At 49.4% G+C, this 27,364-nt stretch overlaps 7 protein-coding genes across 7 annotated transcripts; 4 read left to right on the forward strand and 3 right to left on the reverse strand.

Moving 5' to 3' along the window:
- Window positions 1–58: 58 nt before the first annotated feature.
- VC83_08908 (uncharacterized protein) lies at window positions 59–2,720 on the reverse strand (the record flags this gene model as incomplete). The annotated part of the gene is made up of 4 exons (XM_024472449.1): window positions 2,249–2,720; window positions 1,973–2,087; window positions 928–1,852; window positions 59–351 (listed from the first exon to the last, which is right to left on the reverse strand). Exons 3-4 carry the CDS (start codon window positions 1,766–1,768, stop codon window positions 59–61), a joined length of 1,134 nt encoding a protein of 377 aa, XP_024320085.1. The 5' UTR covers window positions 1,769–1,852; window positions 1,973–2,087; window positions 2,249–2,720.
- A 6,633-nt stretch (window positions 2,721–9,353) lies between these two features.
- On the forward strand, window positions 9,354–14,266 carry VC83_08909 (uncharacterized protein). The gene is made up of 3 exons (XM_024472450.1): window positions 9,354–10,099; window positions 10,149–12,112; window positions 12,159–14,266. Exons 1-3 carry the CDS (start codon window positions 9,689–9,691, stop codon window positions 14,077–14,079), a joined length of 4,296 nt encoding a protein of 1,431 aa, XP_024320086.1. The 5' UTR covers window positions 9,354–9,688; the 3' UTR covers window positions 14,080–14,266.
- A 217-nt stretch (window positions 14,267–14,483) lies between these two features.
- Window positions 14,484–14,992, forward strand: VC83_08910 (uncharacterized protein; the record flags this gene model as incomplete). The annotated part of the gene is made up of 2 exons (XM_024472451.1): window positions 14,484–14,652; window positions 14,709–14,992. 2 exons carry the CDS (start codon window positions 14,484–14,486, stop codon window positions 14,990–14,992), a joined length of 453 nt encoding a protein of 150 aa, XP_024320077.1.
- A 268-nt stretch (window positions 14,993–15,260) lies between these two features.
- Window positions 15,261–15,925, reverse strand: VC83_08911 (uncharacterized protein; the record flags this gene model as incomplete). The annotated part of the gene is made up of 3 exons (XM_024472452.1): window positions 15,261–15,554; window positions 15,610–15,813; window positions 15,881–15,925. The coding sequence occupies 3 exons, from the start codon at window positions 15,923–15,925 to the stop codon at window positions 15,261–15,263; spliced, it is 543 nt and encodes a 180-aa protein (XP_024320076.1).
- A 471-nt stretch (window positions 15,926–16,396) lies between these two features.
- Window positions 16,397–17,424, reverse strand: VC83_08912 (uncharacterized protein). Its single transcript, XM_024472453.1, has 2 exons — window positions 17,085–17,424; window positions 16,397–17,032 (listed from the first exon to the last, which is right to left on the reverse strand). Exon 2 carries the CDS (start codon window positions 16,940–16,942, stop codon window positions 16,490–16,492), a length of 453 nt encoding a protein of 150 aa, XP_024320075.1. The 5' UTR covers window positions 16,943–17,032; window positions 17,085–17,424; the 3' UTR covers window positions 16,397–16,489.
- Window positions 17,425–17,444: 20 nt separating this feature from the next.
- Window positions 17,445–18,357, forward strand: COX11 (cytochrome C oxidase; the record flags this gene model as incomplete). The annotated part of the gene is made up of 4 exons (XM_024472454.1): window positions 17,445–17,623; window positions 17,674–17,743; window positions 17,803–18,244; window positions 18,308–18,357. 4 exons carry the CDS (start codon window positions 17,445–17,447, stop codon window positions 18,355–18,357), a joined length of 741 nt encoding a protein of 246 aa, XP_024320074.1.
- Window positions 18,358–19,445: 1,088 nt separating this feature from the next.
- On the forward strand, window positions 19,446–23,159 carry VC83_08914 (uncharacterized protein; the record flags this gene model as incomplete). The annotated part of the gene is made up of 2 exons (XM_024472455.1): window positions 19,446–21,632; window positions 21,683–23,159. 2 exons carry the CDS (start codon window positions 19,446–19,448, stop codon window positions 23,057–23,059), a joined length of 3,564 nt encoding a protein of 1,187 aa, XP_024320073.1. The 3' UTR covers window positions 23,060–23,159.
- Window positions 23,160–27,364: the final 4,205 nt, after the last annotated feature.

Below are 27,364 nucleotides of genomic sequence, written 5' to 3' on the forward strand. Positions count from 1 at the left end.
TTCTCCCTCTGCGCCCTTCTTGCCTCACTCTTCTTCCTCTGCTCCTTCCTTTTCTCTTTCATTGCTTTCTCCCTCGCCTCTCCCTCCTTTCTCTCTCAATGACCTCTTTCCCGAAGATCTCCCTCTCCTTCTTCCCCATTGCCATCTTTTCCCTGGGCCATGATCCAACCGCCAGGGGATGGTTTACATCAACCTGTACCCACGCCTCGGCTCCATCCACAGCCTCGTTCACATAGTCCGTCCCAACTATCTCGAACGTCTCCAGCTTCTCCCATCCAGCAATATACAACGCGAAGACCTCCATGCCACGCGCACGCCTCAACGATTTATGCGGGCCCGAAAAATTATTCCCTTAATAAAATTAATAGCGTATAAGGTAGCGTTTTTAAGGGCGATGTATGTGTGAGCAAAGTTTCTGAATATAAGAGCATTAAGCTGTAACTTACTACAGAAGCCTAATTAAAAAGTTATTCAAGGTTGAAATACATGACAACTCTGGACTGTAATGTCACTACCGACTTTACGCCATTGCCGACTTTACGCCACGACTTACGTTATCATCTCACCTGCTCGCTATGCTACACCCCCCTTCTCATCCCCAGCCAGTCAGTCCGTCCCCCGTCACCCTCCTCATCGCAGCGCTAAAAATCAAATATCCAAAACGCCCAGTAGCGGTGTGGCTCCCCTGTATATATCATCATCGTATCGTGGCGTGGCGTGGCGTGTTTTTTTGTACACCCGTCGCGTCTTGCAAGTCCTCTAAAAAAGACCAAAATATCCCCCTCTCCCCCAACCTCCTCGCGCTGCCCGCTACCCAAAAACCAAAATACCCCACCCCACGTAAAGCTCCCAGAATCAAAATCACCCCCGACAGCTCATCATCATCAACCATCCATAACACCCACCAACAACCCCCCCCAACCATACACCCCGCCACAAACCCCACCACAACCCCAACCCTCTCCCACACCCCCGCCGCCTCCCACCTCAAAGCCCCAACTCTAACACCCACCCCCACGAACCCCAGCGCAGCCACCACCCCCGCGATCACCCCCGCGTCGACTTCAGCCCTCAACCTGTTCCGTCCCGTCGCAACCAGGATCCCGCCAATCCCCAGCAGCAGCGCCGAGGATGTATAACACACCACCAGCGCCAGTAAGAGTAATCTGCTCCGCTGCGCGGTGAGGCGCTGCGTGGCGATCGAGGGGAATGTGGCGTAGTGCGTTTCGTAACCGAGTGGGAAACCATCAGCGTCGTAGTCATCGACGTCTTCGTCTTCTCCGGTCTCTAAATCGGAGGTGCGGCTGCTGCTGCCGAGTAAGGCTCGTCGCTCTCCCTTGGAAGAGGATTCCCCGCTCGAGGAGGAGGGACGCCACCATCCTAGCACGGTAGTTTTTTCGCTTAGGTAGGCGAGGGCTTTTGCCATGCGCTGTTGTCCTGGGAAGCCGCCGTCGTCTGCGTCGAAGGCGATGATATAGGGCTCTTCGGCGCCGCCGCCGTCGCTGGGGTAGTCGTATTCGTTCCAGTACGCGGCTGTCTGGTCGGCTTTATTGCGCGCTGCGACAGGGGAGCGCAGGAGCGGCTGGGACGAGCGGCGCGAGAGGGTGAGGGGCGTGCTGGAGGAGGATGGGGGGGGGAGAAGGCGGCGATGCGGGTGCTTAGGTCGGTGAAGGCGGTGAGGAGGGGGAGGAGGGAGAGGTGGGTGAAGGAGGTTGTGGGGGAGAGGAAGGGGTCGGTGAGGCGGGGGAGGGTGGGCGAGCCGGTCCATTTGCGGTATTTTTTGAGGATCTTTTGGAAGCCAAGGCGTTGGGCTTGGATGAAGCGGTCGAGGTTGCGGATGTCGTCGGTGCAGCTGTTTGGTTGTTAGCGTTGTTCGTGGGTGGCTGTTGTTTGTTGTCTATGGGCAGTGCCCAGTCCATTGCCAATTGCCCAATGTTCTTGTCCGTTTCCATATCATCCGAGGGAGACTAACCGTAAAACCCTCGTTTCCAATCTCGCAAGTCTTTCCCTCCTCCGGGCCGTCATTATCCCTCCACTCCCCGGGTCTCCACGAACAATGAGTCGGTTCAGCTTCTGTTCGTAGTCACCTATTCCATACTGTCAGCTTCATTCAAATACACAATTTCCAGTTTCCAGCCTCCAATCCCTTATCTGCCATCTCAATCCCACTATCTACCTCTAGCCTCGGCATACCCGAGCTCACCAATCCATGACGACGTACACGCAACGAAAAGAAAAAGGTACTCACTCAATCGCCTCCAAAACTCATCCGCCTTACTCCGCACAAACAAATCAACCCTCGCATGCTGCGCCCCTAGCTCCCTCGCAAACCGTGCCTCGAAGCATGACAGCGCCTCGTCGGTCTGCCCCGGTATCACAACCGGCTGGCTGGTGTCTGAGTGCGACGAGCCCGGGGGGGGGGTGGTGTGCGTGCGGATGAGCGTCTTCAGCTCGTTGTAATCGATGTTATCTGGTGATTGAGAGAAATGGTTAGTTGGGGCTTTTTTTATCGGTCGTCGTGGTTGCTATGACTGTTTGGGTGGGGATTGGAGAGCGGGGAACGTACAGGGCGCCCATTGAGGGACGCTGTGCTCGTAAAGAGCTTGGCCATACTTCATTGATGCAGCTGGCTGTAGAAGTTGTGGTTGTGGTGGTGGTGGTGGTCGAGCAGAGGGGACAGAGGAGGAAGAAGAAGAAGAGAACGAAGGGAAGAAAAGGGTGGTGAAGTTATTTGGATTGGGACTCTGGGGGGCGTTCGGCGAGAGATAGTGCGGGCGGAGGACTTGGGTCAGCAGCTGGTGGGTGGAGACCCTTGTGGTTGGTCCTTGCGCCCCTGACCCGTGATCGGCTAATCCACGCCAAACAGGGTTAAGACGTTTTGGGTAGTGGGGTGGGTGAATCTTGGCGCGTGTCTGTTGGAGGACAAGGAAGCAACCTCGGGACCATATTTGATTTTGGGTTTTTACTTTTATTTTTATTTATATTTTAATTTATATTTTAATTTTGAGTTTTTAATTTTTAATTTTGTTCATCGGGATTTGTTATATTGCTGGCTATGGAGCTGTGCTTTGGTGTGATGATGATGATGATGATGATGATGACGACACAAGACGAATGCACGTGCACGGCCTGTCACGTTTTGGCCGTCGGCGCCCCACCATATTCTCATATTCTTCACCATATTCTCATATTCTTCACCATATTCCAGCATATTCCTCTGGCCACCACCGGCTTAAACCATTCTGCCGCCTCCGCTTAGATAAGAGTACAGCTGTCTCCCAGATGTCCGTTTTCCCTCCCAATTGTCTCCATAACTCCACATAAGGTACTAGACTCTCTACTAGTACTGTCTAAGGCAGGACTGACCTGCAGTCTGTGGCCGAGGCCGATCTATTACCCTACGACTGCCCGTACTAATATGCTGTGGTGTACTGCTATATATTATAGTCTGCAGTAGTTCCAACAAAACATTGGCTTCTCGCTACTCGTGCGGCCCAAAAGTCCCACGCAAGGTCTGTGCGTAAGATGTGGGCCACAACAAGTACTCGGTACATTTCTCCGCTCTCCGTACAGCCTACCCACGCAAATTGTTCCCCCCATTAGAGCGTTTCAGCTCAAATTGCATAACATAATTGCCTAAGCCTAAAGTAGACTAGCACTATGCAATTTCCTAGAATCAGGTGACCATCAGGCAAGCTAGTCTAGCAATTGGTAAAAGTGATAATTTCAGTATTATCACCACAACTACAAATACTACCTAGCCTCCTTACCCTCACCACCCTTCCTCATACGGAGGTGTTGTTCATATGTTTTGTGAGTGGGTCGGGCTAGGGCCCCCTGCGTAGGCTGGCTTGGCAATTCTGGCCAAAGTACCGATTCTCACGTGTCACAAACACTTGAGTGTGAGAGCAATCAATTCTGTAGAATAATGAGTAGAGTAGATACCTAAACCCCTATATAAAACTATACTATAAGCCTAGTACTCTGTGTGCATACCATGCAGCAATTACTGCTGCCTATGTGTAGGCATACTATTAAGGAGAGCATTAAGCTCAGCTTCTCCAACTTGCTCCCACGCTTCCTTGACAGCTACATGGAGCTGGTCATAGGACATATGTTCTGGATGATTATCTTGTAGATAATTCTTCATAATATGCCACACCCATTCAATTGGGTTGAGATCTGGTGAATACGGGGGCCATTCTATAGGGCAAATACCACAGGATCTCAACTCTTCATATGTTGCACCTGCTCTATGACCTGGAGCTCCATCTTGCATCAATGTAAGGCCTGGGTGTAGGCATAGCCAGCCGTGGATTAGAGGGACAGTATGAGCCATATAGGACTCAGCTCCTATTTTCCCATATTCCTTCTCCCAAAATAGTATAGGACCCTTTCCAAGACCACCTGAGAAGCAGCCCCAGAACATCCAACCTCTAGGGATTGTTAGTAAATCCTATAGTAAATAGGAGTCTCTTACCTTCTCCACTGTACTCTATCTACAACACACGTATCATCCCACATTTCCCCTGCTTTTCAAGTAACCCACATTCGCGTATTGCAGCCTCCCGTTACCCACGTCTTGTCAGTCCAAAGTATCCTATTCCAATCATTCTGTACCCAATCCTTATGTTCAATAGCCCATGCAAGTCGCTTTTGTCGATTTGTCTCTGAGATAATAGGCTTCCGCATAGCAATCCCTTAATAATTATTAGTCTATATAGTAGTAAAGTAGAGAGGGATACTCACGTCGATTATAGCCTCTCACAGACAGAGCACAGGTTAGGACAAGCTGTGAGCATGGAATATTAAGAATGCGTATTATATTTGTATATGGCATATGCCTATTCGTGCGAGATGAGGCTATAAACTCAATAACCTCTTGAACTTGCTCATCGGATAGAATAAGTGGCCTACCTGAACACTTCTTCAGAGTTGGAGGGCCCTGGAAAGCATACCAAGCCTGCCGTTCCGTGCAGCCAATATAGGCTGCAATTTTTTGGAACTCCCAATCTAGGGAGTGTAGTAGTGCGCAACGAAGCTGCTCATCGCGAGTAAGATGAGGCATTGTAGTTATTGAAAGAGTATGAATTTCCTATATATAAAATACAATAGTAGGAATTTTGACATGTTAAAAAGGTACAAACAAGCCTACGCGTACCCATGCTACAACCCATGCCCAACCCCCGGTCATCCCATGACCCACTCACAAAACTTATGAACAGCACCTCTGTAGAGTTTGCCCCTCCCCTAAAACAGCCCTCTATATTGTCCTTATAAGGCTTGTATATCCTAGATGGTAGACAGCTTATGTTAAGCTTTATAGCCATGCTTAACAGCATGGCTAGAAGTAGCAAGCTGTTGTAGGACCTAACAGTATCTGTAAGGATGCCTCTGCCCTCAGTGACAGAAGGGATCGGAGTTGGACAGGTTACGGTCACGTGGGGAGAGTTAGGGCAGGTTAGCTGAGTCGGGCCCATTTCGGGTACTTAAGGGGATTGACCCAACGGAGTTCCTCATCATCTTTTTTGTATCCTTCGTAGTAGACCTATAGGATAGCATCCGTTTAGCCTCTGACTCGCACTCTCATATGCTAGTACTGTGAGCTGGGTGCCCTGTGTCCTTACAGTATCATCTAGTCCCTTACTAGTCCATTTGTTAGACTAGTAAATGACTAGAAGATGTAGCAGGTCTCTAAATTAGAGACCCCTCTTCGGAACATCATTAGCTAGCATCTCCTATCGCCTAACAAGAGAGCCTTCAACTAAAGACTCTCTTCTGTCTAGATTGCTGTTAAGTATGCCTTTAGGCATTTTTAGGTCCTTTAGACCTATATAGCCTTTAGCAAGGGACTAAAGGCTGATAGGCAGCTAGTTACAGCATAATTTGCTGTTACTATGCTGCTTACTAATTGCTACACTTGTCTACATAGGAACTAGACAAGTTAGAAGTTTAGATCTCCTCTACTAACAGTAGAGGAGTATTTAAATTAAACTATATATCTATAGGTAAGTCTCTCCCTTTTCACCTTCTTCATTCTGCCACCCACCTCTAATCCAGTTACTCCCTCTCTCATTCCTCTCCCCCCCACCTTTCTTCGCCCTTAAATAGAGGACCTGTTTTCTAGGCCCTTAAGCTGAGAGCATACTTTGACTCACTTTCAGCTTTCCTCTGTATTATTCGCCTTTTTAGAATATACAGAGATGAATTAACAGAAGCTAGACTAGAAGTCTGATTCAATTTGGGATGCTTAGGACTGGAATAAGACTAGGATTAGGACACCTGCATTTAGGACTAGCGATGGTGCTAGGAAGAGGAGGATATATCTAGGGTTTCAGATTAGGAGGCATTGTTCTCTATAAGAGGAGAGGGAGGAGGAAGAGAGGTGGCATTGATACTGCCCTTGCTACTGTTGTTGTCATTGTTGCAGTTGTTGTTATTGTCGTTAGAGAGAGTGATCACTCTCTAGTGCTTTAAGAAGGTGGTGGCAATACGCTACTCCTTCTTATACCATACATAGGCCAAATCCTAGGTAAGGGAAAGGGAGTCCTCTATGTCTATGTCTATGAGCCCTTAAGCTCTCTCCTGCAACTAAAGGTCTTTAGCATCATTATTAACGACTTTGATCTAGTCGTTAATAATGATGTTATACTCTAGGGAGCTCTCCTCCTCCCTACTCCCTACTGCTACTAGCTCCTCTTTCTGTCTCTTAATGAGATTAGTAACAAGATGGGCTAGACTAGTGTGATCCTAGCCTGTCTCCTCCTAGAGGCCATTCTAGATCCTCTTCCAGAACACCTTCTAGGAGATCTAGGGCCAAACTACAGAGATGCAGCACCAAAATCCTTGTCTTTCTTATTAAGATGAGTCTAGAGAGACTTAGTAGGTAGATGATGGCTTGATCTTGCTATAAGAGGCAGACTGTCACTAATATTAGCATATACGTTACTAAGTGGGCTTAGAGAGGGAGGAAGGAAGTTGCTAGGGCTAGTTACTTAGCCCTAATTCACATTATTCATAGCCATAGTTAGTATATAGAGTATATAGATAATATATATATTATCTTACGTCATTAGAGTAGAGCCTCTTCTAAGGCTCTACTTTTTTACACTAATCTACATGTAGGCATGTCTAGGCTTACAGAGCATAATTATGCTACGTAAGGACATACTTACATATGCTTTGGGTTGACGCTAGCAAGGTGGCACCTCGAGCATAGGGGTATTATAGGGGGGTTATAGGGGGGTATAGGGGATAGTGTAGAGCTTACTGCCAACAGTATGTAATCATGTTATGTTCCCCTAGCTGAAACCCTCTATTAACTGCATTACATCTCTCAAGCTTATCCTTAAAGGAAGCACATAATTAACCTACTTTCCCATCTATTCTCTTTCCCCATTCTTCTTTAAGAAATAGCCTTACATGAGCTTTCTTAAGCTTACTCCCATTTTGAGGTTTATACTCATCAACTTAATCTTTAAGATAATCAAATGCATTCTCAATTAGATGAAAATTAGGAGAATTTAGAGGCCAAAGCCCTACTCTATATATCCCTTCTCTTTATATAATCTTCAAGTGACTGATGTGCTTTAAAGTAAAGACTTACACTGCCATCAACAATACCCGTTTATTAGGATATAATGCTTTGACCTTTTGATAGTAGGGAAAGACAGGTTAAAGCAGAACCATTTTACAGTATAAAAACCAATTAATCCCACCCTTTGAAACTTCTTGGTTTTCAGAACCTCTTCCTCTACTCTAATTCTCTGATTCTCTAAACTCTTAAGATGCACTCTGTTACCGTTTCCATTTGCTTTTCCCATTCTAAATATCTGTATTTAAAGTTTCTATATATCAATATTTAAGAGTTCTAACTGTTCTTGCTCTTAAAAGTTCATCATCTGCCTTTTTTTTCTAATATGCATTTATCTCTCGAAGTATTAACACATGTTCCTGCTTTTCTTCAATGCTCTCTAGCATCTATGACAATGATGGTGTTATGGCTATAGTAACATAACATCATAGCTGTAGGGCTAGCAGGGCTAGGCTATAGTAACATGACTTATAGTCATAAGGCTAGTAGGGCTAGGCTGTAGCGTGACCTAGCTAGTGGATAGTTGGGTAAACTAGTAGATAGTTAGATAGAACTATCTAACTATCTAAACTATCCCACAACTATCCGAACTATCCATAAGGCACGATGCCACTATATAAGTAGATAGTATTCCCTTAGATAGGAGGTTCGTGCTTAACTTAATATAGTAGCATGTTACCATATCTTTGTAATAGATGAAGCTGGAATTCCAAGCTTCTCTTTAATCTCTTAATAGCTTAAACCCATAAACATACGTAATAATTGCAGAGCGTAGTGGTGTTGAGATTTCTACCATGTTAAGGTTGTTAGATTTCTCATATTCTACCTACCAGTATTTTGTGTACCTAGCTAATTGATCCTTGCGTTCTAATTGGCTCTGTGCGCACAGACCTTGCCTGGGCTTTTGGGCCGCACGAGGACTAACTTAGTCCTCGTGCGGCCCAAAAGGTATACATACTTTACTAACCCGTGCTAACTATATTAACCGCACTAACCCGTGCTAAGCTTAGCTACGGCGCAAGCAGCACCTGACGAGCACCGCAAGTAGATAGCAGTCGCGTGCGTACAGTTTCAGTTTGGCACAATCGTACTCATCCTCACAGTAGCCGGGAGCATCTTAAGAAGAACAATTGTATAGAATATTGGCTCTGCATGCGTATACACGCATACGGACTGGAATCTACTCTCCAGCTCTCTGCGAAGATAAAATCCACGCCTACGAGTAGCGCGGGCGAGTGTCTCCATTTAGCATGTGCGTTTTGCGTGGCAGAATTGCTGACAATCGCGGCCTGTTATGTGGGGCAAAGTGGGCGGTGGGTGTTGAAGTGGACAGGTGTGGGATTGCGGGATGCCCGATTTTGTGGCGCCGCGAATCACGGGATATCCATATCTCAAATACATACGTCACGTCATGTCACGTCACGTGTATATACTATAATATAATTCTACTAGAGGATGATCTCCCGCTAAGTCTCACGTCTCGTGTATATACAGTACTATAATTCTACCAGAGGATGATCTCCCGCTAGGTTCGGGAGATTTTAGTGTGTGATTTGGTATGGGAGGATAAATATATTTCCCACTTCTTCATTTCTCACCCATCTAGTCGTTGGGGTGGGGAAGTCTATGCACGTGACTGAATATATCACGTGATACCACGCTAGACAACTTTCAGGTGAGCTCCGTCGGATGTCGCCGCCTTGTACTTTATCGCCCCGCATATCTTATCGGAGCTCTCCCCACACCGAAAGTGGCAATGCTATCAAAAATAAACTACTCCTCCTCTTCTCTCCACCCCTCATTATCAACCAACTGACTAAAACTATTCTCTTCTCTCTTCCTTAATATCTCCGTTCCCCTCATTCACATATATCAATTGCGTCCAGCCATGCTCCTCGCCCTCTCATATCACCTGTTCTGATGCACTTGTATCTATATATATACCTATACCCAGCCCTTCGTTGTTCGTTCGTGATACCCCCGTGTCTCACCCTTACTCCAGCCGCCCTTGCTTTGTCAGGCGAGTGAGTGAGACGCCTCACACGGGCACAAACAAACACCAACGCCAACCACTGTCCCAAACTCTTATCTGCCATGGCGCCCAGTGCTGTCTCTCCCACCCCCGCCGCCCCCGCCGAGCCATCCACAAACCTCGCCGACGTGACCGCGTTTTACGACACAACCCTGCGCTTCTTCCTCAACGGCACCCGCGTCAATCTCGACAACATCGACCCCGAGATCATCCTGCTCGAGTACCTCCGTGGCATTGGGCTCACCGGCACCAAGCTGGGATGTTCTGAGGGCGGATGTGGCGCGTGCACCGTCGTTGTCAGTCAGTGGAACCCTACGACGAAGAAGATTTACCACGCCAGCGTTAATGCGTGTTTGGCGCCGCTTGTGAGCGTGGATGGCAAGCATGTTATTACGGTGGAGGGGATCGGAAATGTCGAGAGGCCGCATAGTGTGCAGGAGCGCATTGCGAGGGGGAATGGGAGTCAGTGCGGGGTAAGTTTCTCCTTTCAGATAGGTGGAGCCGTGGCTAATGTGAGGACAGTTCTGCACTCCCGGTATTGTGATGAGTCTCTATGCATTACTGAGGAATGAAGATCAACCCACTGAGCATTCCATCGAGGAAGCATTTGACGGGAACCTGTGCCGGTGCACGGGGTACCGGCCTATCCTGGAAGCAGCGCGTACATTCAGCGCTGAGACTGGCTGCGCGAAAGCAAAAACTAACGGCGGTGGTGGATGCTGCATGGAGAAAGAAGGAGGTGGCGGATGCTGCCAGAGCGAGTCCGCCGACGACGACCAGCCGATCAAGCGCTTCACGCCGCCTGGATTCATCGAGTACAACCCTGACACCCAACTCATCTTCCCGCCCGCCCTCACTAAATACGAGTTCAAGCCGTTGACGTTTGGTAACAAGCGGAAGCGCTGGTACCGCCCCGCCACTGTTGACCAACTCCTGCGCATCAAGCACGCGCTGCCGTCCGCCAAGATTATTGGTGGTAGCAGTGAGACGCAGATCGAGATCAAGTTCAAGGCGATGCAGTACTCGGCCTCAGTGTTCGTCGGGGATATCCCGGAGCTCCGAAAGTTTGAGTTCCACGACGATCATCTGGAGATTGGCGGGAACATCACGCTCACGGACCTGGAAGCCATTGCGCTGAAGGCTGTTGAGCATTATGGACCTGAGAAGGGACAGGTGTTTACGAATATGCACAGGCAGCTGCAGTACTTTGCTGGAAGGCAGATTAGGAATGTTGGGACGCCGGCGGGTAATCTGGCGACGGCAAGTCCGATTAGTGATCTGAACCCTGTGCTCGTGGCTGCGAATGCTATCCTGGTTGCGAAGACTCTCCAAGGGGACACAGAGATCCCGATGACAGAGTTCTTCAAGTCATATCGTACCACTGCGCTCCCGGCGGGTGCAATCATCGCTAGTATTCGGATTCCCGTCACGGCGACGAATGAGTATACCAGTGCGTACAAGCAGGCGAAGAGGAAGGATGATGATATTGCCATCGTCACTGCTGCCCTCCGAGTCAAGCTTAGCGAGACCCACGATGTTGAGAGTGCCAACCTCGTCTACGGTGGCATGGCGCCTCTCACCATTTCAGCGAAGAAGGCGGACGCTTTCCTGATCGGCAAGAAGTGGACAGACCCAGCAACGCTTGAAGGCGTAATGGGGGCGCTCGAGCAGGACTTTGATCTCAAGTTCGGCGTTCCCGGTGGAATGGCAACCTACCGCAAGACCCTCGCGATGAGCTTCTTTTACCGCTTCTACAACGAGGTTCTTATCAAGCTCGGCAACGATGGTGCGGATCTCGAGGCCGTTGGCGAAATCGAGCGCGAGATCTCACGTGGTGAGCAGGATCACGATGCCACTTCCGCGTATGAGAAGATCATTATGGGCCGCGCACAACCGCATGTTGCCGCGCTGAAGCAGTGTACGGGCCAGGCGCAGTACACTGATGATATCCCGGTGCAGAGGAATGAGTTATACGGGTGTCTGGTTCTTTCGACGAAGGCGCGGGCGAAGCTCATATCTGTTGACACATCGGCGGCTCTAGAGCTGCCGGGTGTGGTAGACTACCTAGATCATACGGATATGCCTAGTCCAGAGGCAAACTGGTGGGGTGCTCCGGTGAGAGACGAGGTATTCTTCGCTGTGAATGAGGTCTTTACCTGTGGTCAGCCTATTGGTGTTATCCTCGCCAGCACGGCAAACGAGGCTGCTGCGGGCGCGAGAGCAGTCAAGATACAGTACGAAGAGCTACCTGCTATATATACCATCGAGGAGGCTATCGAGAAGGAGAGCTACTTTGAGCAGTTCAGGTTCATCAAGACTGGGGATACGGAGAAGGCGTTTGCGGAGGCGGATCATGTCATCTCGGGCACGACTAGGATGGGAGGCCAGGAGCACTTCTACCTTGAGACTAATGCCTGTGTTGCTGTGCCGAAGCCAGAAGATGGGGAGATGGAGGTTTTTGCTTGTACGCAGAACCCGACAGAGACGTAAGTAGTTCGTTCACCAGACATACCGAAGTGCTAACGGGAGCAGGCAAGCATATGTTGCACAGGTCTGCAATGTTGCCAATAACAAAGTCGTCTGCCGAGTCAAGCGTCTCGGCGGTGGTTTTGGTGGCAAGGAAACTCGTTCGGTGCAGCTGAGTTCTATCATGGCGCTCGCGGCGAAAAAGACAGGCCGCCCCGTGCGCTGCATGCTCAACCGCGACGAAGACATGATGACGAGCGGGCAGCGCCATCCCTTCCTCACGAAGTGGAAGATCGCCATCAGCAGCGACGGCAAGCTCCAAGCCCTCGATGCCGAGGTCGTCTGCAACGGCGGCTGGACGCAAGATCTCAGCGGCGCTGTCTGCGAGCGCGCTCTCTCCCATATTGATGGCTGCTACGCCATCCCGAATGTACATGTACGTGGTCGTATCGCGCGCGCTAATACCATGTCCAACTCCGCTTTCCGTGGCTTTGGTGGACCCCAGGGCCTCTTCGTTGCAGAGACATACATCGAAGAGGCGGCGGACCGACTCGGTATCCCAGCTGAAAGGCTGCGCGAGATCAACATGTACAAGCCCATGGGGATTACGCACTTCAACCAGGCGCTGCAGGACTGGCATGTCCCGCTCATGTACGATCAGGTCCGCAGGAATTCCAAGTATGAGGAGCGCCGTATCGCTGTCGATGAGTTTAACAGAACTCACAAGTGGCGTAAGCGTGGTCTTGCTATCGTCCCGACTAAATTCGGTATCTCCTTTACGGCGCTGTTCCTCAACCAGGCTGGTGCCCTAGTGCATATCTACCACGATGGTTCCGTGTTGCTCGCCCATGGTGGCACTGAGATGGGCCAGGGTCTGCACACTAAGATGTGCATGATTGCTGCTGAAACCCTCGGCGTTCCTCTGGATTCTGTGCATATCTCGGAAACTGGTACAAACACCGTCGCCAACACCTCCTCCACAGCTGCAAGTGCATCCAGCGATCTCAACGGCTACGCCATCTATAACGCCTGCGCCCAGCTCAACGAGCGCCTCGCCCCCTTCAAAACCCAGCTCGGCCCCGAGGCCACCATGGCTCAGCTCGCCCACGCCGCGTACTTCTCCCGCGTTAACCTCTCCGCGCAGGGCTATTACCGCACTCCCGAGATCGGCTACACGTGGGGCAAGAACGAGGGTAAGATGTTCTTCTACTTTACCCAAGGTGTCGCCGCCGCGGAGGTCGAGGTCGATACCCTCACCGGCTCATGGACCTGCATCCGCGCCGACGTACTCATGGACGTCGGCCGCAGCATCAACCCCTCTGTCGACTACGGCCAAGTCGAAGGCGCCTTCGTGCAAGGCGTCGGGCTCTTCACGATGGAGGAGTCGCTGTGGTTCGGTGGCGGCCCGATGGCGGGGCAGCTCGCGACGCGGGGCCCGGGGAATTACAAGATCCCTGGGTTCAGGGACGTGCCGCAGACGTTTAACGTTAGTCTGCTGAAGGGGGTGGAGTGGAAGGAGTTGAGGACTATTGGGAGGAGTAGGGGGGTGGGAGAGCCGCCGTTGTTTTTGGGGAGTGTGGTCTTTTTTGCGATTAGGGATGCGATTAGGGCGGGGAGAAGGCAGTGGGGGGTTGAGGCGAGGAGGTTTGTGGGGAGGGGGTTGGGGGAGGGGGAGGTTGGGGAGGCAACCAATGGTGAAGCAAGCAACGGTGAAACCACAAGCAGAGAGAGCGATGAATCTCCGGTGACCAGTGAGCCAAGTAGTGCCTCAGACGATACCACAACCACCACCCCAGAGGTTGGCCCTGCCGCAGATGCATTGCAGCCACAAGGTCAAGAAGTATCTGCAGAGATTGGAGACGGCATGTTATACCTCGACAGCCCTGCGACAACGGAGCGCATCAGGAATGCGTGTGTGGATCCTATTGTGCAGCGCGCGAGGGTGAAACAAGGGGAGGGGGATAAGCCATTCTTTATTTCGATTTAAGAGGGAGATGTAAATGGAAGGATGGTTATGGGGGGTTTTTTGTATAACTTATATCTTTTTATGGATTATGAATTCTGGATTTGTTTTGTTTCGGGGGGTGAGAATTGTATGGGTGTAATGTTTAAGTGCAAATCTTACCCATGTGGTGTTTTAGTTATATATTTATACAATTCAACGATATTTCCACATTTTATTTTGGTTTCTACGCTTGTAATTCCGTAATCTGCATTTTCTGAACTTGGTCTGTCGTCTCACCCATATTTAAAAGGGGGAACGTATGGGAGCCTACAACCGACCCGTCGAAAAACGCGCGCTTGTTTCCAAAGGGAACGACAACGCTAACGTCACCTACTATTTATATTTTTGCAAATGTGAGAAACCACAAATTTTCCCCTCAAACCAAAATGTTCCTCAAAATATTAGCCATCCTGGCTACTACCATTGCCGTCATCTTCTCCACCCTCATCCCCATCGGCCTCTGGGCAGGCCCCAACCATAACTCCCCGCCCTCCCAGTCACCGGCCCCGAAGACGCCGAAGACCGCGTTTGCACGCCCCCCCTTAACAACCACCAGTAATAGCCGCGGACCTCGAGCTCCCAACCCTCAAGCTCTTCCTCCGCGCCGCCAGCTCCAGCCGCCTCCCCGATGACACCCCATCATCCCTCCCTCTCAGCACCAGAGCTCGCGCAGCTCGCACGCCCGTATACGGAATGGGCGCCGAAGCCGTTTTCAGAGCTGCCCGGGCCGGCGTTGGTGCCGGGGATTCCTGGTAGTGGAGTGTCGCCGCCGGTTAGTGTTGCCTACGTGAGCACCGCAAACGCCGTCCTGTATGTTTTGCTGCCTATGGAGCGGCGGCATCGAAGTCGCATATATGCACTGAACAAGCTCGCCATATTCTTCAGACATGGGTAGAGCGTTTCGGGTCGCTGGAAAAGTCGTTGCCTTGTAGGTCAACTTTGCAAACTCTCTTGCCAATACTTGCTAGTTGTTGCGGTCCGGTCACGAAGTTATCGGTCCAGAATAGTTCGTTAACTTTCTTTATGTCGTCACTGTGTAAAAGGTTGGCGGCAGAGCCTTTGAGGTTGAGGAATCGGTTATTAAATGACTTATACGTCTTTGCAACTCGGGTGCCGCTTTGTAGTATCCGTTTAGTGTATATTCCAAAAGCCGTTCCATTTTCCTAGCCTCCTTGCTTGACGGCGTGGCTTCCACGTCGGAGTTCGGGTTGAAGTTTCTTGTCCCACAAGGAGATCGGTACCGTCACCCTGGTATCATATTGCCTTTTAACTTGAATTCCTGCGGTGAATATCCTATTTTCTCCAAAAGACATCATGGAACCTGGATGAAAACATCCCTGGGACTTCAAATAGTCGGTGTTGTCGTATTCGTCACGGAACCTATCCGTGTTCGGCTTCGGGCGCTTGACTCCAGGCCCGTGAATTGGGTCATTGTAATATCTCAGGCCAACCTTTGTCTGAAAACCACACAGGTAAGTACTCCAGACGCCTACAATGCTCCTCGTAAGTAACCTCGATCAGCTCTATAAGAATCTGATGACTGATGAACGAGATTGCGAGCGCGTCCGGGAAATGATCATTCATGATAGTTGACAATGTTTTAGCCTTTGAGATAACTAAAACGTCGAGATCGGCAAGAAGTTCCTGGTCGAGCGATATCCACGGATTCTCCACATATATGGGTCCGACTCCGACAAATTCTCCCATTTCTATATCCTGCCAGTAAAGTTAGTACAGAACGTTCTAAGACACATAAACAGACAGTATGAGAGTTAATTCTCACCTGTGGAAACGAAATTTCCCCATCCACAACCCAAACGGCGACCATGCCTGCGATTTTAAAGGGCCGCTCAGAGTGTGGTGGCACTTTATCCTCACAATACACTATTATATATGGGAATGTTTCTGACACTGAGACAGCTCCGAAGTTCTCGAAAATATAATTTATAACGGTGCTAACCATCTGGGCCTGTTATTGTGCAATTCCCCTTGTTCATTAACGTATGAGAATTCTCAAAGTCAAGTTCCCGTGTCTTTGGCTCAGACGCTGAAACTTTTCTAGAGAGGTGGGTTACCGGCGTTTCTTGTCCGAAGCTTGATTCCCGTTCTGGCGTTGGGAGGCGTGAGTGCCGTACAAACGAGGGGAGTTCACAACGGAGATGTCGACCGACCAAAATCAAGGAAACGTGAAAATGCAGGGAAGACGCAGCTACTTATGTTAACTGAAGTTTAGAGTTCGTGCCTAGATTATTATATAACAGCGACTGGGTCTACTGGCGTGGTCTTAAAAGTCATGACGATGCAAATATAGCGTGACATATAAGCCCACAATATAAGAAATATAATTAAAGCTAACCATACTAAAGCGCTAGTCAAGATCAAGCTCCAAGACTTATAAATCCACCCCCTTATCCCTCAAAAGTGTTCCCATCCTATCCAAAACCTCGGTGACCCACGCACCACAGTCCCTCGCCGGTGGCTCCGGATTCCTCTCCATAAGCACCCTCGGATCATGCGGTGGCGCCACGCTACTCGCGATAGCCTCAAACTCCGACAACAGGCACTTCGGCATCTGGTACATCAATTTCGCGCTTTTAAATGCCGGGTTGAGGCCGAACTTTTCGGCGGGTCGACATTGGTAGTCCATACCCAGACCAACGGTGCCGGTGACGTGGTAGAAGCGGCCGGCGGTTTGGGATTGGAGTTGGGCGGGGACGAGGGCGATTCCTTGGTGGAAGGGACCGGTTCCTTGGGTTATATAAATGTGGTAGACGTTGAATAGGACGGTTTGTCCAGGGGGAGGGGCTGATGGGATGGGCGCTGGGGGTGTTGGGGTTGGAGGCATTGCTGAGGGTGATGGTGGCTGCCACTTGATCGAACTCTCAACCTCGAGTTTTTAACGATAGAAAGGCATTTAGCTGGGAGGAATTATCATCTAGTTCGTTAGTGACAGTCTCTGTCAATTATTGTTTGGAAGTTCGAGTCACAATTTCTTCTCACAATTGTTCAGCCACCAAACATGAACGTTTGAAAACTCAAGTCGCTCGGCTGTGCCCTTGTCTTATAAGCCAACTGAAATATTAAACCCAGATATGTCGTCTGCTCCTTCCCAACTATCAGCCTCATCATTGGTCTTTCCTTCTCAAATTGAATCGCTGGGACGTCTCAAATCACGTGATATGTCCTGAAATCCTAGCTTCAACCGGATCATCAATTATCCGTTTGCTTTGTCCTCAGATTGGGATTGGCAATATTTCGGAAGCTCAAAAACGACCACCAAGGTGCGCGATGGAGACGGTTACTTGACGAAATTGAACAAAACCAAACCCCCACCCCACCCGCCCACAATGAATGCCCCGAGACTCGGGCTTCGGAATGCCGCCAGCGCGTTGAGATCGTGCGCGCGGACGCCGATCCGGCGGCCCGTGAGAGGGATCTCTGGGGAGTCGAAGCCGCGGGGGAGCAATACGGCGCCGACGATGGAGCAGATGAGGGCGCCGTTTGCGAAGAAGAATACGTCGACTATGTATGCAGTTACTTGTTGCTAGGGTTGGGCGTTTTACTGACTGTGTGCAGGTTTTATACGCTCAGTGTTATTTTGGGGACAGTCGCGCTTTCGTACGGCTCTGTGCCTTTGTATAAGATGGTGGGTTACTTTACCCCTCGGGGTTGACACTGGGTATAAGCTGATCTCTTCGTTTCTAGATCTGCGCAACGACTGGCTTTGGTGGACAGCCGATCAAATCTGCAGCGCACAATACCGACGACCCCTCGAAATCGCTCCGGCCCGTCGTGGGCGCCAAGCGAATCCGGGTTACCTTCAACGGCTCGGTCTCCGATGTGTTGCCCTGGAGCTTCACGCCGCAGCAGCGCGAGGTGCGAGTTCTTCCCGGCGAGACGGCTCTGGCATTTTACACGGCGACGAACAAGTCTTCAGAGGATATTATTGGGGTAGCGACGTACAGCGTGACGCCTGGGCAGGTAGCGCCGCATTTCAGCAAGATCCAGTGTTTCTGTTTCGAGGAGCAGAGATTGAATGCCGGGGAGACGGTGGATATGCCGGTGTTCTTCTACATCGATCCAGAGTTTGTGAATGACCCCAACATGAAGGGCATTGAGCAGGTGACGCTGAGTTATACGTTCTTCAGTGAGTCTTCCCTTGCAGTGAGGGAGTTACATGTGGTGCGGACGGGGCTAATATTCTACGCAGAAGCTAGATATGGCAAGAATGGCCAGCTGTCGCCATTGGCTGTGACATGAGCAGGAGCTGTTTCACCATGCAACTAGGTTTTACATTGGGTTCGTCTCGTGGTAATCTCAAATCTCAATTCGACCTCGTATATAACATCAAAAGTATATAACGGTGTTAGGAAAAGGGCGGTAGAGCATAGAGAGTTGTAAACTACTGATACCCTTACCTTACTCGTGTCTCTCATTCCTGCAGTTTTGAGGCTTTTGCTTGATTGTTGCCGTGGTTGCAATGACACAAATGCCAGGTACTGGGGAAAAGATCGGCGATCCAATGCCTGGTTCATCACAAGAGCGCTCCATTTTGGATTACTCAATGCGGAAACCTCGCAAAGCTGAAACCAAGGTACTTTTTTTGGTCCGTTCTGGATCATTTTCTGGATCAATTCTCCATATTTAAAGAGACTATTGTAACTCTTAGTGAGATATAAGCCACAGGCCGGTGGCTTTATCCAGGCTTTATCCCTTGGAAGGTCGTTCGTTATCTTGCTGTGGCTCAAATATTTTGAGGGCAAAAGATCTATATACCCTGATTGACCCCCCAAAAGCCCACGAAGAGGCCAAAGCCCTCCCCGACAAGGCCCCCCCAATGGCCTCCCTTGCGGAGCTCTTAGTGCCCATTGATGGCACTGAGTTTGCCGACATCGACGCCCTCATCCACGCCTTGATGATTGTGCCGTCAGTAAGGGGCGGCAAGGGAGGGGGTCTACAATGATCTTTACGGGGGTCAAACAGGGTATATAGATCTTTTGCCCATATTTTGAAGTTTGGAGGGGTGGGTATGACGTCACAAGGCCCTGATCCTGAAAGCAACTTGGTAATTCACCTATGGCAGCAGCAGGATCCCTTACAAGAAGCCTGTATTGTTAAGGAACCGCAGTTAGGGCATTCAGTGGCCTTCAATTCCCGCCTTGCTGTTTCTCCATTCTTTCTTTCCATTTATCACAGTATATACGCGTCTTTAAACTGCTGGCGGGATATCTTATGAGAACCCCAGATCAAGAGTGACGGAACCACCTTTGCAATTGGGAGCTGCTTGAGTCCCGAAAGTAGCTCCATTGAAACTATTCTATACTGATAGGATATTACTACCTTCCACCATGTCGTCCGGCGACGCGAAGTTCGGCCCTGGGGGGCATTACTCTGGACGCAACCCAGTGCCCAACATCCAGCAGTTCCTTGAGAACATGGACCGGGACAAGAAGACTCACGATGCACAAATGTTGGCACAGCAGCAAGCGCAATCACCCGAGGTCCAGGCACACAAGGACAAGCGAACAACAGAACCGACAAGCTCCCCCAAGACAGTGACGGATCCGACAACTGGCCAGCAGGTGCAGATTGAGGATGTCGATGAGCATTTCATAGATGCCGCGCTCAATCCGAAGCTCTCTGTGCCCAATGCGAATCTCGGGAAACCGACGACAATGCAAAGCCACAGAACTCAATCCGGCGAAGAGTACAGAAACGCCCAAGATGTTACGGCGCCGCCGGATCCCATCCACCCAGGCAGCACCTCTGATGTGCCGATCAAAGGTGAAATGACGAACATCCTCTTCCATCCGACGCCTTCGGTCAGTTACGAACCAATGTTTGAGGCTCTGGAGAAGCGGGCCGAAATCCTGTGTATTGGCGTGCTTGTAGGCATTGTGATACTGGGAAAGATGTTTGGGGGAGCACTTTACGGTCTTATCCCGCTGGGAATGTGTGTCTCTTCAGGCATCTTTCTGTGGATGAAGGCTGTTGTACGGGCTGGGAGGGACCACGAGTGGTCGAGTGAACAAGAGAGGGGCGAGACAGCAGTCGCAAATCTAATCCCAGAATCCGTCGAGTGGATGAATACTTTACTCGGCGTTGTTTGGGGCCTGATCGACCCAGAGATGTTTGCCAGTGTGGCTGGTACTCTCGAGGATGTCATGCAAGCCTCTGTCCCCAGTGTCATCGAGAATGTCCGAGTCGCCGAGATCAACCAAGGCAGCAACCCAATCCGAATCTTGAGTCTTCGAGCTCTGCCCGATCATCACGTAGAGGAATTAAAGGATGACATCCATAGGCAAAACTCCGAGAAAAAGGATCCCCAAGAAGTCGCGGCGGATGAGGAGGGCGGAGATTACTACAATATCGAATGCTCCTTTGCGTACCATGCCAAGCCAACCGGAAAAGGCGTCTCTTCAAAGGCGAAAAACATGCATATGGAGCTCGTCTTCTACCTTGGAATTAAAGGCTTGTTAGGCGTACCTCTGCCGATTTGGGTCGAACTTCAAGGTCTTGTTGGCACTGTTCGCCTGCGCCTTCAGATGTCTCCTGAGCCACCATTCCTCAAAGCCCTCACATTTACGCTTATGGGCCTTCCAAAAGTCCAAGCAGGCTGTATGCCAATTCTGGAGAGCAACGTCAATATTTTAAATCTGCCTCTCATCTCGAAATTTGTCAACTACGCCATTGGGGCAGCAGCAGCCGAGTATGTTGCTCCGAAGTCAATGACGCTCGATATGGCCAAGATGCTCCAGGGCGATGATATCCAGAAGGATGTAGAAGCTCTTGGTATCCTCTGGATTAGAATCCACAAGGCAACTGGACTTAGCAAGCAAGACCGCCGAGGCAGTGAAGGCGGCGGAAGTGATCCCTATATTACCGTCAGCTTCTCCAAGTATGGCAAGCCAATGTACTGCACCCGCGTTATCCAAGATGACCTCAACCCTGTCTGGGAAGAGACATGCGCTCTTTTAGTTACTCCTGATCTCATCAAGGCTGACGAGCAGCTGTCAATGGAACTTTGGGACTCAGATCGATCCACCGCCGATGACGTCGTTGGAAAGGTCGAAATCTCCATGCAGAAGATGATCCAGCACCCTGGAAAGATGTACCCACAAGTATCCAAACTCCGTGGTACAAAGGCCGAGAGTTCGATGCCCGGTGAACTGATGTGGGAGGTTGGGTACTTTTCCAAGCCTCAGATGCGTCCTGCTCTCAGGACTCACGGGAAGGATATTAACCTTCCGGATAACTTGAAGGACATTCCAGCATTGCAGGATGAGAAGGGATCCTTGGATAGCCCAGAGGAAGATGCTGTCGTTCACACTCCTCCTGACCCACTGTGGCCAAGTGGTGTTTGCAGCGTTATCATCCACCAAATTGTTAACCTCGAGTTGGAGAATACTCAGGGCAGCAATGGCAACAGGAAGGGACGAGAATTCGAACCCGCCCGTGAAAGTGGAGAGACGAAGGAAGAGAAGGGCAAGAAGCTTCCAAGCAGTTACTGTACGATCTTAATCAATGATGAACTTGTAAGTGAGATCTTTCAATATTGCTGTAGCAGATTACTAACCAGTTCTAGGTCTATCGCACGCGTGCAAAGGTTGTTAGCAGCAAGCCCATCTTCAACGCTGGTACTGAGCGCTTTATGAGAGACTGGAGATCCGGAATAGTCACTGTTACTGTTAGAGACCAACGGATGAGGCAACACGATCCTATTCTGGGTGTTGTACCACTGAAGTTGTCCGACATTCTCCAGACGAGCTCCCAGGTTACAAGATGGTATCCTTTGGATGGCGGCATCGGATTTGGCCGTGTTCGCATCTCCCTCCTCTTCCGTAGCGTCGAGATAAAACTACCAATCAACCAACTAGGCTGGGACGTCGGCACATTTGAGTTCCACTCACCCAAGATAATCGCAACCGGCTACCAATCCACCGCGAAGCTAAAGATGCGCACCGGCGGCAGCACCGGCCAAATCGGACGCTCGCACTGCCGCAAGCTCGCGGAGGGCGACGGCGTCTTCTGGGACCTCGCCAAGAAGGAGGGCAAGAACAACGTGCGTCTACCGGTCAAGTACCGCTACCGCTCCCCCGTCGTCTTCGAGTTCCGCAAATCGGGCAGCCGCTCGGTCGACGCCTATGCGGTGATCTGGCTGCATCACCTTGAGGATAACCGTGAGGAGGCTATTAATATCCCGATCTGGAAGACGGATAAGGGGATGCGGTTGACGCAGAACTATATTACGGAGGAGAACTTTAATAGTATTCCCGATATCAAGATCGAGGAGGTCGGACGTCTGCAGTTCCGCTGCTGCTTTAAGGCTGGCACGGATCAGGACCATGCGCACTTCGTTTGTGACAATGATGCCCGCGAGACGCAGGAGACGTGGGAGGCGTGCCATGCGGAGGGTGTGCGCACGACACATGTGTCCAAGGAGATGCCGCCCGCGGTACAGCAGCTGCACGACCAGAGCCTGATTCAGGGCCGAGACGTGCTATCGCAGGCCGACGAAGATGACAAGAAGAAATGGCTGTCGAAAGACGGCACGGACTGGAGCGGGGCGTTCGGCGAGGACCCGTCGAAGTTTGTTGATTACAGGGGCGCGAGGAGCGCGCAGGAAGAGAGGTATGATGGGCGGCCTAGTACCGGGCAGAGTGGCAGCGGGGGTCGCAGCAGTGATGCGTATACGTATGATGATGAGGATAGCGATGAGAGCGATCTAGGGCTTCAGGATGCGACGACGACGTCGAGGGAGCAGGAGGGGCCGGCGGCGGCGGATGGGGAGGTGCAGACAAAGGCTGATGTGAAGGATTTGCATCGGAAGCAGAGGTGGGGGCAGTGGAAACCGATGAGAAATCTGCAGTTCGCGAAGGATGAGACGAAGTTTGCGGTGAAGAAGACGATTGGGAAGTGGAAGCTTGAGGGGAGAGAGCCGGGAGTTGAGTCTGAGTATTAGATTTTCGTCTGCAATCCATGCATCCCATTCATCTCCAAGTGATCTCTCACCATCAAGGAAGAAGATCTTTACCTTATAACCCCATCGTCTCCGTACGTAGCTTACAAAGTCCTTAATTGTTTGTAGGACTGTGCCTTGCCTCTTGTCTTTAATGGTGTAGACATGGTTCATGCGGCAGAAATCACACTGTAAGTGTAGGGCCTGTGTGCTACCATCGTACGCTTCTGGCATCTGGATAAGGTCTAGGTGCACCTTCTCGTAAGGGATCTGTGACCGTGGTGTAGATCTTTGCGAGATCCTTTTTGTAGCATGGGTAGTGTCGTACGAATCCATGTCTGTGACAATAACCCCTTGGGTCTTCTCTTGGAGCTTCCTTATTGCGTTTTGATTAAGGTGGCCCATTCGATTATGCCACTCCTTTGCAGTGCCTGTTAGGTCTTTGCGAGGTCCGTACGAGGATAGAACAGTATCTTGGTGCACTTGAGTCATTGATAGGGCTGCGTTTTGAAGGACTTTTGTATTGTCATTCTTAATATATTCAAGGACCAATTGTCCATGGATAACTGGAGTGTTGCAGAACGGCTTTCCTTTGTACGTGAGTCCTTCTGTAGCTATATTCCAATGGACTCCCTTTTGGATGAATCGTTTTAAGGATGCAACAGAGGTGTGGAATGAGGAAACGAGGGCTGTTTTGTGGAGTGTTATGGTTCGTACGGACTTTGTGTCCTTTCCAACCTGGACTTTGATGTCCACGGACCCGAACCCTTCAATCCTTACTCTCTGGTCTCCAGCTAAGAGGTAGTTTCTGTCCTCACATTCCTTTAGGTTGTAGAACCTCGTACGGTCGTTACAGACATGAATTGTAGCTCCAGAATCAAGGATTGTGCTCCTTGCAAGCTCATAGGTTGAGAGGGTAAGACCTTGAGTGACTTGGAAGGCTGTTGCAAAGGAAACAGGTAGATCCTGGTTCGTACGGGGTTGTCCTCCATTCACCTTGTCCTGGTCTAGTGCCCTTTGAATGCAGTATTGAAAGCCTGGCTTTTCACTTATGTAGGCATCAACTTTAGCTTCAATGTCTCGGTTTAGCTTCCATGACTTCATACGCTTCGACTTCATGACATATAAGCAGTCCCTCCACTTATGGATAGAGCCACAAGGGCAATCTGTTCGGGGCTCCTTGTTCTTCTTCCCGTTATTCCAACCCTGTTGTCCTTGTTGTAGGTTGTTTGTACAGTTCTGAAGGGTAGCAGATGTCTCTTTATTGCCTTCTTGTGTTGCGAAAACTCCATGTTCCCCCTGAGACTTCTGGTCATATCTTGCCTGTCTCTGGTTGATTCGATAGGTCCGTACGACCGCCTCAAACTCATATTCCTTTGTCCCTTTGTTGAGTTTGAATATCCATGGGTGTAATGGTGGGTGCACCAGATATGAGAATCTAGCCACCCAAGGAAGGGATGAATTTACTAAGACAACACACTGTCTTAGGAAACAGAGCCAAAGGGTTGTAGCTTAGACTATTCCACAACGCAGCAATCAGGTGTATAATGTGGTGAAGTGGTTTAGACAAGTTGCAACAAATGTTGAGTCTGAGAACTCAGGGGTAAGTCAGAGGTTAGCACCTCACTCACTTTTCAAAAACAGAGAATAACAAGATCAATGCTTGGAAGCTTGGAAAAGACGTAGAAGTATGTGCTAGTCGATTTACTGTATTGCCTGCTTGCCCTTTCCTTAAGAAAGGGCAAATTATGTCATAACTTAACCAATCTTGTGGGTAACTAAGGAGCGATGACGTGTAATGAATCATAGAGGGTTGTAGAAGCTTCTAGAGCTATCGTTCATGTTCCTAGGCCTCTAGTTGGTAGAGATATGCCAGAATAGTCTAAGCTACAACCCTTTGGCTCTGTTTCCTAAGACAGTGTGTTGTCTTAGTAAATTCATCCCTTCCTTGGGTGGCTAGATTCTCATATCTGGTGCACCCACCATTACACCCATGGATATTCAAACTCAACAAAGGGACAAAGGAATATGAGTTTGAGGCGGTCGTACGGACCTATCGAATCAACCAGAGACAGGCAAGATATGACCAGAAGTCTCAGGGGGAACATGGAGTTTTCGCAACACAAGAGGAAGGGATGAATTTACTAAGACAACACACTGTCTTAGGAAACAGAGCCAAAGGGTAGCAGATGTCTCTTTATTGCCTTCTTGTGTTGCGAAAACTCCATGTTCCCCCTGAGACTTCTGGTCATATGAGTTTGAGGCGGTCGTACGGACCTATCGAATCAACCAGAGACAGGCAAGATATGACCAGAAGTCTTAAGGGGGTGGGCCAATACTACCACATGGCATATCTCTACCAACTAGAGGCCTAGGAACATGAACGATAGCTCTAGATTATGCCAAAGGAGTGTAGTTCTCTCATTTTCCATGACTTTCCATGACTAACCAGGCTTGGTAAATGTATTAGAAATCAAGTGCAACCCACAACTAGCTTGCTAATCATGTAGTGAACGTAAGAGAATCCCATAGAACCATCTCTTGGGTTCCTAGCCTATAGGAAGTGAAAAGGAGGTCCAAGGTCAGAGTACCTATAGACAAATTATGTCATAACTTAACCAATCTTGTGGGTAACTAAGGAGCGATGACGTGTAATGAATCATAGAGGGTTGTAGAAGCTTCTAGAGCTATCGTTCATGTTCCTAGGCCTCTAGTTGGTAGAGATATGCCATGTGGTAGTATTGGCCCACCCCCTTAAGGAGGAGAGTTTCTTAATAACTTGTTCAATGAGTGTCCAAATGATATGCCGTGATGTATGTAGCATAAACAGATGTAGTAGAAGAGTTTGCAGCAATCGTTGAGTAGTATTGCTTCTGTTGTTGGTGTGATAAGCCAAGATATGTATGGTGACTTGTAGGTTTGAGGAGGAGATTTCTAAGTTTGCTCTTGAGTTTGATAGCAAACTGAGTGCAACAAATGTCAGTATGACAGGGACATCACATGGCTAACATTGGATATCATGGATATTATGTTATCCATGTTATCCACGGCGATCCACAGAATGTCATGTGATGGATAACATTGGATATTGTTGTAATAGTCACATGATCTCACGTGATCTCCATACAGATTATCGGTAAAGCCAAGTATAGGTTACATAGTGAGGAATACATACATTTTATTACTCAACAGCTATGAGCCCGGAGTACATCTAGGTCGCATTTTGAACATCTTCGAACATCGTACAGACCTCAAACCCCTCCTAGGAGTCGATCACCATCATAATGGCGACCCTACAGAAGGTGGGGGTAGTCCTCTCCAACCCAAAAGACTGGGATCAGTGTTGCCCGAGTACTACTCAGAGTACTACTCAGAGATCTTCGAGTAGAGTACTGTTTTTTGGGCTCGAGTAGCAGATCCTTTCTGTCACTGAGGGACAGGCATCCTTACAGGTAGCAGGGTTTGAAGTTGTTGTTTTTTGCAGTCATCATCTTCGTTCCCTTCTGGTCTATCTCCTGCTCTTCAAGTTAATGCATCTGCTTTTCCATTCTGTTTCCCAGGTCGATATATAATTTGAAAGTTAAACCTTGACAGAAACTCAGCCCATTGAGCTTGCCTTTGAGTAAGCTTCTTTGTTGTCATGAAATATTCAAGACTCTTGTGATCTGACAAAACTTGGACTGGCATTGCTGTGCCCTCAACTTCTGGTCTCCATGCTTTGAAGCATCTGATGATGGCTAGTAACTCCTTGTCATAGATTTCGTAATTAATCTATGACAAGGAGTTACGCGCCATCCTCACCCGTAAACAGTTTCCAGTCTGCTTATGCTTTGCAATGACTATTAATAAGTCTCAAGGACAGTTATTTGACATGTAGGTGTTGATTTACGGGTATCTACTTTTAGCCGTGGACAGTTCTAGGTAGCAATGTCGCGAACATCATCCGTTGCTGGGTTACATGTTCTACTTCCTGAAGGGGAGGATGATACGACTAAGAATGTAGTGTATCCTGAGGTTTTAGTTGGAATCAATTGAATTCTTACTCTCTAGGCTATAGTCTATATGATTAGTTATTCTTACGGGTGGTTCTCTATTCTTACGGATGATGTGGATTCTTGACGATCCGTAAGCACCTGTAAGAACCTGTAAGAAACCGTAGGACTACATTTCACATTTACAATTATAAGTTACAACACAAATAACACAGGTAAGTGCCTGTAAGGCAGGTTAGCCGAGTCGGACCCATTTCGGGTACTTAAGGAGATTGACCCAACGGGGGTTCCTCTCTTCATCTTTTTTGTATCCTTC

This window comes from Pseudogymnoascus destructans (assembly GCF_001641265.1).
Source record: "Pseudogymnoascus destructans isolate 20631-21 unplaced genomic scaffold scaffold_30, whole genome shotgun sequence".
Taxonomy (NCBI): Eukaryota; Fungi; Ascomycota; class Leotiomycetes; order Thelebolales; family Thelebolaceae; genus Pseudogymnoascus; species Pseudogymnoascus destructans.